The sequence below is a fragment of the Orycteropus afer genome, unplaced genomic scaffold, assembly GCF_000298275.1.
Source record: "Orycteropus afer afer isolate SDZICR_OR568_19922 unplaced genomic scaffold, OryAfe1.0 scaffold00146, whole genome shotgun sequence".
In the NCBI taxonomy this organism is placed as follows: Eukaryota; Metazoa; Chordata; class Mammalia; order Tubulidentata; family Orycteropodidae; genus Orycteropus; species Orycteropus afer.
The window spans coordinates 511,712-524,735 of record NW_006921733.1 but is presented as its reverse complement, the minus strand read 5'-3'; the positions used below and the strand labels follow the sequence as shown (position 1 = coordinate 524,735).

Below are 13,024 nucleotides of genomic sequence, written 5' to 3'. Positions count from 1 at the left end.
AAAAAAAAAAAAAAAAAAAAAAACACAAAAAAACAACAATCATGAATGATCAGGCATGGCACCAATGGCCAGCCCAGCCAGCACTTACCCAGAAAGCGGAACATGCTCATGTGCACAGGTGCCCGGGCAGCAGGGCTGAGCAAGTAGCAGTCCCGGTTGGCTCCAGACTCATCTCTGCCATTGGGCGTCACAATCAGAAGAGGAGTGAGTCCATTCTGAAGCTCCTCACAGATCTCAGCTATGGACTCACTGTATCCACCACCGCAGTCGTCCACTGACTCACCTTGAGAGAAAAGGAAGCAAACTAATCACTTACTATGGGGATCATGGCAACAAACCCCTCCCTCAATACAATCACCTTAATACCCACAATTCTCATCCTACACTACGATGTTTTAGCAAATCAGACCATCAAGGCCCTTACTAGACTATGCATCAGAGCCACCTGTGACACTCTCTGAAACTACATTGCAATGAAAAGCTGAAGAGTAATATGAAATATAAGTGAGCTTTTCAGGCACCCCAGAAGGACAGGTGCTCACACCCTATCAGTACCTCTGGAACTCTTGAGCTCTTCAGTATGCAGAGGAGGTTCTTACCCACAAACTTGACTTTCCAAACTCGGTGTGGGAGTAGGAGGCTATCTGGACTAAAGGCACTCATTTTAGCACACATCTGCCCAAACACAGACTTTGTGCCATCAGGGCCTGCTAGCCCACCTTTACTCCTTGAGCGTTTAACCTAGAAAGGGGAAAGAGAGAAAATATGAACTAGCTGCAGTAGGTGGAAGCACACAGAATGTCCAGTGAGACCTACACAGATGTGTGGGGCCTCTGACTTGCCAGAGCACAATACAGTCCATTTTCAAGTCCCAAGGCCTCTCCTGTAGCCACTCTTTGTCCTTTACTCTCTTTTGGCACTGACTAGAAATGGGGGAGCCACCACTCTCCCTGAGCCTTGGACATGAGCCTTGGAGTGCAGACTCTGCATTCACCCTGTTGCATGGCTATATGCTATAGGCTGAAGTGAGACACCCTCAAGTTTTTTGTCAGTAAAAGTCAGGCAGCTCCTACCTGAAGAGTGGTCATGAATGGTAAATGTAGCCCAAAAGGTTCTAGTCTGAGCCAGTCTTAGAGCAGACATGCCTGTGTGCAGTGTCATCACCATGACCTTCAGGCTATTTGGGGCCTCCAGTAAAGTAACAAGAACAAAACCAAACAAAAACCCTAAAGTGTTTATATTATAATGAGCCCTGCACCTCATTTTTCTAATGTTCATTTCCCCTTCCACATTTAACTGTCCATATCCACGTCTCTTCCTGGCAATTGTTTTTCTCATTCCAACCCAGGAGGCTTTCCTCTTGGCTGAAGAGGGTTTAACCACTTAGTATCTATATCAGAACTGCTCACTGAGGCTCCCAGAATGTTTTTCATCTCCTGCATTCCAAACTTCTGTTGACTCAGACCTTGACATCTGCAGATCCTCTCTCATCACTTCCCATGCCAAGGTAGGCCACCATAGACCAGGATTTGATTGGCAGAATGCATAGAGGATGTCCATCAGGGCTAAAGCCATTGTGCAGAAGCACACAGGCTATGCACAATGATGTGCCCAGGGTGCTCTGGTCTAAAGATCTTGCCTTGCAGGCAGGATGTTGTTGTTGTTGTTGTTATGTGCCGTCGAGTCGGCCCCGACTCATAGCGACCCCTCCTTGGGTTTCCGAGGCAGTATCACTACGGAAGTAGGATTGCCCAACCTTCCTTCCGAGGAGTGGCTGGTGGGTTTGAACCACCAGCCGTCTGGTTAGCAGGCAAGTGTCTTAGCCACTATGCTACCAGAGCTCCCTGCAGGCAGGATAGTACCTCTCATCACTGACAGGCATAGCACCACTAAGAGTTGATGGTTTCTAAATGAACATTGTTTTCATAGACTACTCACCTGAAGATAGCCCAGGCTGTTGATACTGCAACCTTCAATGCTGCATTTGTGCATCTTAGATTCATCCATGACAGCCTTCACCCCTGCCAACCACTTAACTGTGTCACTGTGACCTCTATGGAATCAAGATTCCAATAACACCAGTAGTGGTCCTCCTGGCAGACTCTCAGCATTTACAAGACTTGTGTCAAATGGTTGACAACTAAAACCAGATACATTGCCTCTAATAACAATTACTTCCTCACCCTCATTTAGTTCACTGCACTGATGTTATCAATCATCATGGCAACAAACCCCTCCCTCAACACAATCACCCCGATACCCCCAATTCTTATTCTACATTACGATGTTTTAGCAAATCAGGTTAAAGACCATCAAGGCCCTTACTAGTCTATGCATCAGAGCCACCTGTGACACTGTCTGAGACTACATCACAATGAAAAGCTGAAGAGTAATGTGATCATTTTGTTATTGTTGTTATGTGCTGTCGAGTCGGACCCTACTCATACTGACCCCCTCCCTTGGGTTTCCGAGGTAGTATCACTATGGAAGTAGATGGCTCAACCTTCTTTCCATAATGTGATCACAGAAATGTGCTTTCAAACAGAATCTTCAGCCAAAGTCTCATCATTTCAACATCTTCACAAGTTCTACTAGAGTTTAAACAGCAATTCTTCACACAGTACAAATTAACACCATCAAGATGGTAAGAACAGTGACAACAGGAATAGTAGTAGTTTTTTGCAAAAGGAACTTTGCTAAATGCCACACACTCTGTTGTTACTAGTGTTACCTCAACTACTTCTCACAGTGACTGTTTAAGGTCCACTCTATCCCCACAAGAAACCAAGCTTGAGAAAGGAAAGAATGTGTTCAAAGTATCACAGCTGATACCTAACACTCTGTCTTAAGGTCAGGTAGTGGTGCTATACATCCTCAGTCTCACAGGACAGTTAGTTGCACAGCTGTGTGAGCGCAGGCAAGATACCATGAGGGGACACCAGGTGGTGGGCTCACAGGTCAAACAACTATTAATTGTCTTTAATATGTTACTTCCTGAATTTTCAGAAATGAGTACTTAATTCCATAATTAATTTTAAATTAAAGAAAATATTTAAATACACTAATTTCCACACTTATTCAATCTATATGCTGAGCAAATAATCTGAGAAGCTGGACTATATGAAGAAAAACGTGGTATCAGGATTGGAGGAAGAATCATTAACAACCTGAGATATGCAGACGATACAACTTTGCTTGCTGAAAGTGAGGATGACTTAAGGCACCTACTGATGAAGGTTGAAGAATACAGTATGCAGTATGGATTACATCTCAATATAAAGAAAACAAAAATCCTCACAACTGGACCAATGAGCAGCATCACAATAAATGGAGAGAAGATTGAGGCTGTCAAAGAATTCACGTTGCTTGGTTCTACAATCGATGCCAACAGAAGCAGCAGTCAGGATATTAGACGACGTGTAGCACTGGGAAAGTCAACTGCGAAGGAACTGTTTCAAGTGCTGAGGAGCAAGGATATCTCCTTGAGGACTAAGGTGCGCCTGACACAAGCCATGATATTTCCAATTGCCTCGTATGCATGTGAGAGATGGACAACGAATAAGGAAGACCGAAGAAGAGTTGATGCTTTTGAGTTGTGGTGCTGGCGAAGAATGCTGAAAGTACCATGGACTGCTAAAAGAACTAACAGATCTGTCCTGGAGGAGGTGCAGCCAGAATGCTTCTTGGAAGCAAGAATGGCCAGACTTCGTCTCACCTATTTTGGTCATGTTGTAAGAAGGGACCATTCCCTGGAGAAGAATGTCATGCTTGGTAGGGTGGAGGGTTGACGAAAGAGGGGGAGGCCTTCAACGAGATGGATTGACATGGTGGCTGCGATGATGGGCTCAAGTATAACAGGGATTGTGGGGCTGGTGTGGGATCGGGCAGTGTCTCGTTCTGCTGTGCATGGGGTCACTATGAGTCAGAAACGACTCGAAAGCACTTAACGACAACACAAAATTTTCAGATCCTATTATAAAACTAATTCAAATTGAAAACAAATAAACAAACAAAACCCCCCAGGAACATGACCCAAGTTGTAGCACCTCTAAAAGATATTCCAAACCCGAGGAGGCTGGTGGTAGTGGTGGCTGGGATAGGCAGAAACAGTCACTGACATCAAATCTGGCTCAGAGCTACTGTCTTGCACTTAACTTAGATTCACTAAGTGCTTTGTGCATAACTTTTGTCATTAAAAATACTTCTCCTTTCATCTTTGTTGAAAACCTTTTAAACCTCAGGAGGGTAAGATATCCTGAGTAAAGGGAACCTGCTCTGAAACCTGAGGGCTGTGGGCTGTGCCAGGGCACACCACTTAGACATCAGGCAGCACCACACACCATGCCAAATACCATTGTCTGCTCTGTAGAAACATTCCTGATATAAAATTGTTTCTCACTTCTGCAATTTATTTTTTCCAAACATGTATTGAACATTTTCACAGTGCAAAGTACAATGTTGGAGATACAAAATGAGAAGGAAAAGGTACTCTACACATGATGGTGCTTGAAGTGCCTGAAGAATGTGAGACAAAAGAAGGTAAGAAAAATGTGCCTAAGTGGCTCTAGCCATTCTTTCCTGAGCCCCTGGCACCTCTCTGCCAGGGGTCTGAAACAGTTGGAAGAGAGAACTTTTAAGCCATTAGCTGTCCTTACTCAGAGACACTTTCTGACCTGATAATCATCAGCAAGAAGAAAGGATCAGCCAAAGTGGAGAAATAAAAGCTCTTTTATGAACCTAAATAAGCAACTCACTTATTTGTGAAATCAGCTTTCTGACAGACAGCTTACAATGAACACTGACGTCAAGGAAGAAGGGAAGCTGCCACTGATCATGTCCATCAATGTGGTCACATGTGGTGTCTAACAAAGGACAAGGTTTGATGTCTTCATTCAAAATGCCCCCAAGTACAACTCTGGGAAAACTTCTAGTCACGTAACCAACATCAGGGTAAAAATCATGCGTTAATACCAAAGGTATAGGAACAAAGAATTTTTTCTTCACAGTTCTCTGTTTCTGTTCCAAGAGGCTGGACCAAGCTCATTTACACATAAATGTCAAGTGCCTCACAGCAGAGTAATCCATAGCCAGTATTTTTCTTTCTTTCATTATTTTTTTTTAAACCATAAGCTTATATGAACTCAGTAGCAGTATAAATTCAGACGTGGTCTACTTTTCATTTCTTTGATTACTGTCATGAGACAGTCCTAGTAACCTTGGCCTGTTAAAAATTGGGAACGAAAACTACCTGAGCTGGGGAAGGTGTGAGGTAGCACACACTGATGGTAGGAAGGTGAACTGTCACATTCATGTAATGTAGGACGCGATGGCCTCTGATGACCCAGTGAGACTTCTCAGCATCAATAAAAGGATCATGTGAAGATGACATGTAGATGTGGCCTATCAAGCAACCCTGTCTACATCAAAGAAAATGAGGCAGCTTTGAGCCCCGGCCAGAGGACTCTGATACAGATTGGGATATATCCTTCCAAAAGAACACAGGCAGCCATTAAACACAAACAATGCCAGAGAATCCTACTTAATGGTGTGGGGCGCTGTTCACAATGCATTAAATGCAAAAAAAAAAAAAAAAAAAGTTACAAGACAGTATCCAGCTCTGGCTAAAACAAACACACATCTCCCAAGATGTGTAACAATGACTGTTATCACTATGGGGCACAAAGATGGCCAATTTTCATTTCCTCTTTTCTTCTTATCTATATTTGTATTTCAGTATGATCTCAAATAAATATTACTTCTATTATAAAGGAAGAAAACAAAACAAAAACCCAGTTCCTATCTGGAAGCCTAAGAATCACAGGACATTACCTAGAGGCAGTGTCAAAGAGTCACCTGTTCTTTAAAGCATCAGCACTCACGAAGTACTCCATAAGCACCCTTTTCCCTGTTGCTGAGGGCACACTATTTGTAATCCATGGAAGCACTGCACCTGAGATGTGTGGTCTCAAGGAACCCTTCCCTTGTTACCTGGATCCGGTTCAACTCCACCACAGGGCCGTGCTGACGGTCTCGCACCATGGTTGCTTGCACGACTTTTCGGAAAGCTGCCTCCTAAGACATATCAAACGGAATTCAGAATCCAACATAGAAAACATCACCCATAAAGAAATCATGTTAGAATTTTGTTTATCACCACCTGTTCCCTAAAAGTCACATTTGGTTAAGCATACATCATTAAATAACTGCAAACTCTTTGTCAAGTCACGAAGAGATGGGTGCCCAGCAGCAAGGAGGGCATAGGCAGGCAGGTGGGCAGGGTCATGTTTCCTGATTATCATCTTGAGTCTCCCCAGCATTCTCAGGGTGAGAAGGGCCTACTCAGTCATGGATAAGTGCTGGGCACTATGTGTGGCTGGGCTAGCCTGGCCCTAAGAACACACTAGGACACAATCCTTCTTATCAACCACAGGCTCATGAGTGGCAGGGCCTAACTTGCTTCAGCAGCAAGTATCTGGGGAAAAGTCTGACCACAAAGATGCAACAAGGGCCAGGGACCCTGGAGTGGCTGGGCACAGGGTGTGTGCGGTGTAGTAAATTACTTAGTGTGGCTTTTCTACCCATAAGTCTTTGTAAACTCCAAGGTGGGATTTGCTATGAGCAACTGAGGAGTTCCTGATTGCTAAAGTTGTCCACCTGGAGTATTTCTGTTGGGAGTGGCACAAAACAATGTTCTGGGAGGTTCCCACTCTCTCTCAGGTGCTTAGAGTTCTAATGCTGTGATTGGCTAGTTTGGCCACTCTGCCAGGCTCAAAAGGAGGTCTCCTAGAGACAGAACTCTCTCTGACTGCTGGCTGAGGAAGGATGCACTCCTGCGAGAGACGTGCTGCTACAAGCGACATGGGCTGCTGGAAGAGACACGCGCTGCTGGGAAAGAGACTCAAGAGACATGCATTGCTCAGTGAGACACCAAGGGGCATGCACTGTTGGGAGAGAGACTGTGAGAGACTTTTGGCTGAGAGACGGTGGGCTGAGAGAGAGACTGAACGTTTTTCCTGAACTTGAATTGTAACCTGGTGCTTCCCTAATAAACATCATAATCTCTGAGTTCTGTGTGGCCACTGCAGCAAATTATTGAATCCAGGAGACAGGTGGTGGTACTTTGGGAGGAACAGTTGGTGAAAGGGCTGGAGGGAGGCACCATGTCTGGCCTTGAAGTAACAGGCCTTGGGCTATTGATGGTGATTCTGTCTTCCTCTTGTGGGATAAGAGGAGGTCAGAACATGTGCCCTCCTTGCCCCTCTCTGCAGTGTGGGACAGGGGAGGAACAGTATGAACCAAGGTCTTGATGTAGAGCATGCAGTTGGTATAATGTACAGAGCTGAAACTCGGAGAGCTCAGGCAAAGATGGTAAACAAGAGTGGTGTGGGGGCACAACCTGCATATAAGGAACAATGGGGGGAATTTGGACTTTTCCCTAAGAGGATAAAAAGCTGGAGAGGGACAGGACCAGTGGTGTATGGTGAGGCACTTAGTCTGGGCTGGAGCATGGGTCTGAAGGAAGCACATCAGAGTGTACATGGTCTGAAGGGGCAACTGTGGCCCTGAGTAGGATAGTAGCAATGCCAATGGAAGAAGGCAGAGACTCAAGTGACACCTGAAGGAAGAAGAATCAATAGAAGTCCCTACTGGAACCTAGTGGCCATCATCATTTCCAGTGAGGTGATGGCTAGAGGAGTACACTGAGTCTTTATCACATTCCAGGGCCCTGCAAACACCAAGCAGGACAAGAGCAGGCAGTGCCAGGGGCCTTCTCCCCTGGGAGCAAAGTCTGAGACCAGAGAGAGGTTACATTGGTTGAGCCATGGATGTGTTACTTTTCAGATGCACAGAAAATTACTGTATCTTCTAGAATATGGCGCTGATAAACAGCTTTTAAATGTTTACTAGCAGCTAGGGAAGGAAGGTAGAAAACCTAGGAGAAGGAAGGAATCACTGACTAAATAAGGCCCCACAGGAAAGAGAAAAAGCAGAACACTTTGGAGAACAAGAATAACAGGGATTATTGATCCTATACACAGAAAACCCAAGAGATTCAGCAAGAAAACTCCTGGAACTAATTGAAAGATTTAGTGTAGTGGCAGGATACAAGATCAACATACAAAAATCAGTTGGATTCCTCTACACCAGCAAAGAGATCTCTGAAAAGGAAATAAAGAAAACAATACCATTTGCAATAGCTACCCAAAAGATAAAATATCTGGGAATAAATCTTACCAAGAACACAAAATACCTATATAAAGAAAAGAAAACTACAAAACACTACTACGAGATACTCTAAGAGACCTACATAAATGGAAGAATATCTCAGTTTCATGGATAGGAAGACTGAACACTGTGAAAATAAAACTACTACCCAAAGCAATCTACATATTCAATGCAATCTCAATCCAGATTCCATTAGCATTTTCTAGGGATATGGAAAAACCAAGCTCTACTTTTATATGGAAAGAGCGAGCCTTGGATAATCAAAACACTACTGAAGAAGAATAAAGTAGAAGGTCTTACCTTTCCTGATCTCAAATGCTACAGCCACAGTAGTCAAAACTGCCTGGTACTGTATAATGACAGACATATAGACCAATGGAATACAGTTGAGAACCCAGAATTAGATCCATCCAAATATGGTCAACTGATCTTTGACAAAGGGCTGAAATCCATTAAATGGGGAAGAGATAGTCTCTTTAATAAATGTTGGTGGCAAAACTGGATATCCATTTGCAATAAAATGAAACACGATCCTTACCTCACACCATACACAAAAAGTAACTCCAGATGGATCAAAGACTTGAATGTAAAACTAGAAGTATAAAGTTCATCAAACAAAAGCAGGGGCAAACTTAGGAGTGCTAATACATAGCATTAATAGGCTATCAAACATAAGTGAAAATGCACGAATAGGGGAAGATAACTAGATAACTGGAACTTTTAAAAATTAAATTCTTATGAGCATTGAAAGACTTCTCCAAAAGACTGAAAAGAGAGCCTATGGATTGGCGGAAAATATTTGGCAACAACATATCTGACAAGGAACTTACCTCTAAAAGTTATAGAAAATTCCAATACCTCAGCTTCAAAAAGACAAACAAACCAATTAAAAAATGGGCAGAAAACATGAACAGACACTTCACCAAAGAAAATATACAGGTGGCTAACAAACACATGAAGAAATGTTGGTGATTATTGGCCATTAGAAAGATTCAAGTCAAAATGACAATGAGATATCATCTCACTCCAGCACTAACAGCAAAATTCAACAGGACAGAAAGTAACAAATCCTGGTGAGGATGTGGAGAGACTGGAACTCTCACACACTGCTGGTGTGACTGAAATGATACAACCACTGTGGAAAGCAGTATGGTGATTCCTTAAAACGTTGGAAATAGAAATAACATTTGTTTCAGCAATCCCATTACTAGGTATATATACTAAAGAAATCAGAACTAGGACATGAATAGGTACATACACACCTATGTTCATCACAGCACTATTCACAATAGCAAAGAGATGGAAATAATCTAAGTGCCCATCAACAGATGTATGGATAACCAAACTATGGTACATATGCACGATGGAATACTATGCAATATTAAGAATAATGTAGAATCCATGAAACACCTCATAATGTGGGTGAACTTGGAAGACTTTATGATGAGTGAAATAAGTCACTCACAAGAGAAATACTGCACGAATCCACTACTGTAAAAGGTTAAGGAAAGGTTTACACATAGAAGGAAATTTTCTATTTTGGTTACCAGGGACATGATGTGAGAGGAGGGAAAACTGCTATATAAGCAAGAGACAATTACTGATTTGGTTGAAAGGAAAGGCAATATACCAAAAGTGAGTGACCAACACAGTTAACGCTAAGGAAAAGGAAGACAGAGAGAGCAAGAAGTACAGATAACAAAGATAAACAATTTTATATACACAATACTGCATTATCAGCAATAATAAACATTAGTCTATAGGTAGATACATAGGTAGACAGGCTAAATGATCAACTATATCTGGGCAAAAGGGATATATATATCCATGACCATAATGTAAGCTTGGCAGACAGTATTTCTACATATGTATTTGTATGTGCTATCAGAATGCCCACATATATAAAACAGAGCTAACAGAGCAAAGTTATGGTAACTTCTTAGCCACAGCCAAACACAATGAGAGAGTCGCTTGGCCCATGGGCTCTGGACCATGGTCACGGGGGTATCAAGCTCAACTGGCATAACATTCTACACAAAAACAATGCTCTACCTCCTACTCTGGTGAGTAGCAACTGGGGTGTTAAAAGCCTACAAGCAGCCAGCTAAGATGCAACAACTGGTCTTTGTCTGGAGCAAAGAAGAATGAAGAATATCAGAGATGCAACGAAACAATTACTCTGGACTAGTGGACTATGTGAACCTCAGCCTGCATGACCCTGAGGCCAGAACTAGACGGTACCCAGCTACTGTTGTCAACCACTGGAAAAGGGATGAAAATAGGAGATCCTAGATGGAGTGGGAGAAAAATGTGGAACAAACCTAAAAATCGTAAAAAAGACCAGGCTTTCTCATCTGGTAGAGACTGGTGAAACCCGAGACTATGGCCCCCAGTCACTCTTTGGGCCTGGTATTCAACTTACTCCTGTGGCTTCTAGCCAAATAGACAGGCCTAAAAGGTGAACAATTACACCAGGTAGGTATACTCCTTAGAACAATCAACCATGGGAGATCAGGAAAAAAAAAATTAGTAAAAAAAAATAAAATAAAATAACAGGAATTATGACAATTAGAACACAAACACTGGAACATTTCTTGTGTTCTTGTCTTTTTCTGCAGCCCCCAACACACACACATTGTGTATGGTTTTGAGTTACTGTCTAGTATCATTTCTTTCTCAAATAAAGTACACCCTTTAGCATTTTTGGTAATACAGGTCTAGTGGTAACAATTTTTCTCAGCTTTTGTTTATCTGGGAATGTCATAATTCCACCCTTATTCTTTAAGAACAGTATAGTCAAATATAATATTCTCATTTGATAGTTCTTCTCTTTCAGCCCTTTAAATATGCCAACCCACTGCCTTCTTGCCTCCATGGGTTCTAAGGAGATATCTTCATCTAACTGAGGATCCGTTATATGTGACACTTTGCTTCTCTCTTGCATCTTTCAAAATTATCTTAATAGTTGGTTTTAGAGAGCTTGATTATAAGGTACACAGATGTGGCTGCCTTTCGGTTTATCCTGGTAGGTGCATGTTGATCTTCTTGGATACATAGGTTAATGTCTTCTATCAGATTTGGGAAGCTTTTGGCCATTATTTCTTCAAATACTTTCTGCCCCTTTATCTCCTTCTTAGACTACCATTAACACATAAAATATTTTGTCTGATGGTGTTCCACAAGTAACTTAGGCTCTGTTAATTTTTCTTGTCTTGTTTCTTTTCAATTATTATCTCAACTTCCCTATTTTCAAATTCATGGATTAATTATTCTGAACATTCTAATCTGCTGTTTACCAATTCTTATAGTACAATTTACATTTGTTATTGTACTTTTCAGCTCCAATATTCTGGTTTAGTTCTTGTCAAAAATTTCTATTTCAATAGAGATTCCTCTTTTGTTCTTGTATTGTTTTCCTGATTCCTTTTAGTTACTTTTCTTTTTTAAATTTTTATTTATTTTTTTATTTTAAGAGCTTGTTTTACATTCAAAGTCACGTGTACATTTAGTTTCATTTCCCATGATGAAACTTTAAGTTATTTTTCATGTTTTCCTTTAACTCTTTGAGCATATTTTGTGCTATTGCTTTAAAAGTCTTTGTCTATACAGAAAACAGTGTTTATTGGTTACTGGGTATGGAAGGGGGAGGGCAATGGACTAACTTTCTAGATAGTACACACTTTGGTGGCATAGTGCCTAAGGCATATGACTGCTAACCAGAAGGCTGGTGGTTCAAACCCACCAGCCGCTCCTCAGAAGGAAGACTGGGCAATCTACTTCCATAGAGATACTGCCTCAGAAACCCAAGGAGGGGTCACTATGAGTCTAAATCGACTTGACAGCAGTGAGGTTTTTTTTTTTGGTGAGGGGATAGGTAATACTGAATATGGATGAAGTGTGTAGAACCTGACCAAGGTAAATGATAACACCTAAGACACATAAAAATAAGGAAAAATAAATGCTATACCATATACAATTTTGCAACAAGAGTGATAACAACCAAAATATATGTCAGTGGATACATAATAGGTAGATATGTATACATATATGTATACAGGAAGGTTTATCTATGTACATATAGGTGTGCATATAGGCTGTCTGTAGGCCTATGTATATACATTTATGTGTGTGCTGCATATACAATCATATATATAATAGAGCACATAGGGGACACAGTTACTGATACTCTCTAGACATGATCAAATAACCTTGTGAAAGTGATTTACTGGATTTGAAGGCTTAGGACTGTAGTCTCATGAGATAACTCAGTCAACTGACATACACAGTTCATAAACTTTGTTTTATACTCTAGTTTTGATGAGTAGCACCTGGGGTCTTCAAAGCTTGTGAGTGGCCATATAAGATACACCTGGAAACCCAAGGAGGGGTTGCTATGAGTCGGGGCCGACTTGACCGCAAACAACAACAACAACATTGGTCTCCACTCATCTGGAGCAAAAGAGCAAGAAACCAAAGACTCAAGAAACTAGTCTACAGGACTAATAGGCTGTGTGAACCATGGCTTCCTCTCTCCTGAGACCAGATGAACTACAAGGTGCTTGGCTACCATTACCATTTTGACCAGAGACACAATAGATGATCCAGGATAGAATGAGGGAAAAAATGTAGAACAAAATTCAAATCTTAAAAAGGCCAGGAGGAGTTCCAGCAAGATGGTGGACTAGGCACAAGGACTGCACAGATGCTCTTCAACAAAGAAAAGGGAAACCAATTAACACAGACACAGAAGATAATCTTGGACCCCTGAGCCTTGAAGGGAAGGATACAAAAGTGGACT

The 13,024-nt window shown here is 41.8% G+C and overlaps 1 protein-coding gene across 1 annotated transcript in view; it reads right to left on the bottom strand.

Annotated features, from left to right (window-relative positions):
* The window catches only part of HERC2 (HECT and RLD domain containing E3 ubiquitin protein ligase 2), a 554,454-nt gene that overhangs the window by 33,615 nt on the left and 507,815 nt on the right, over positions 1–13,024 (bottom strand). The window contains exons 83-85 of the mRNA XM_007945978.1: positions 5,989–6,072; positions 600–741; positions 89–283 (exon numbers count right to left, since the gene is read on the bottom strand). Of these exons, the coding sequence (XP_007944169.1) occupies positions 89–283; positions 600–741; positions 5,989–6,072 (421 nt within the window). The remainder of the gene's footprint in view (positions 1–88; positions 284–599; positions 742–5,988; positions 6,073–13,024) is intronic.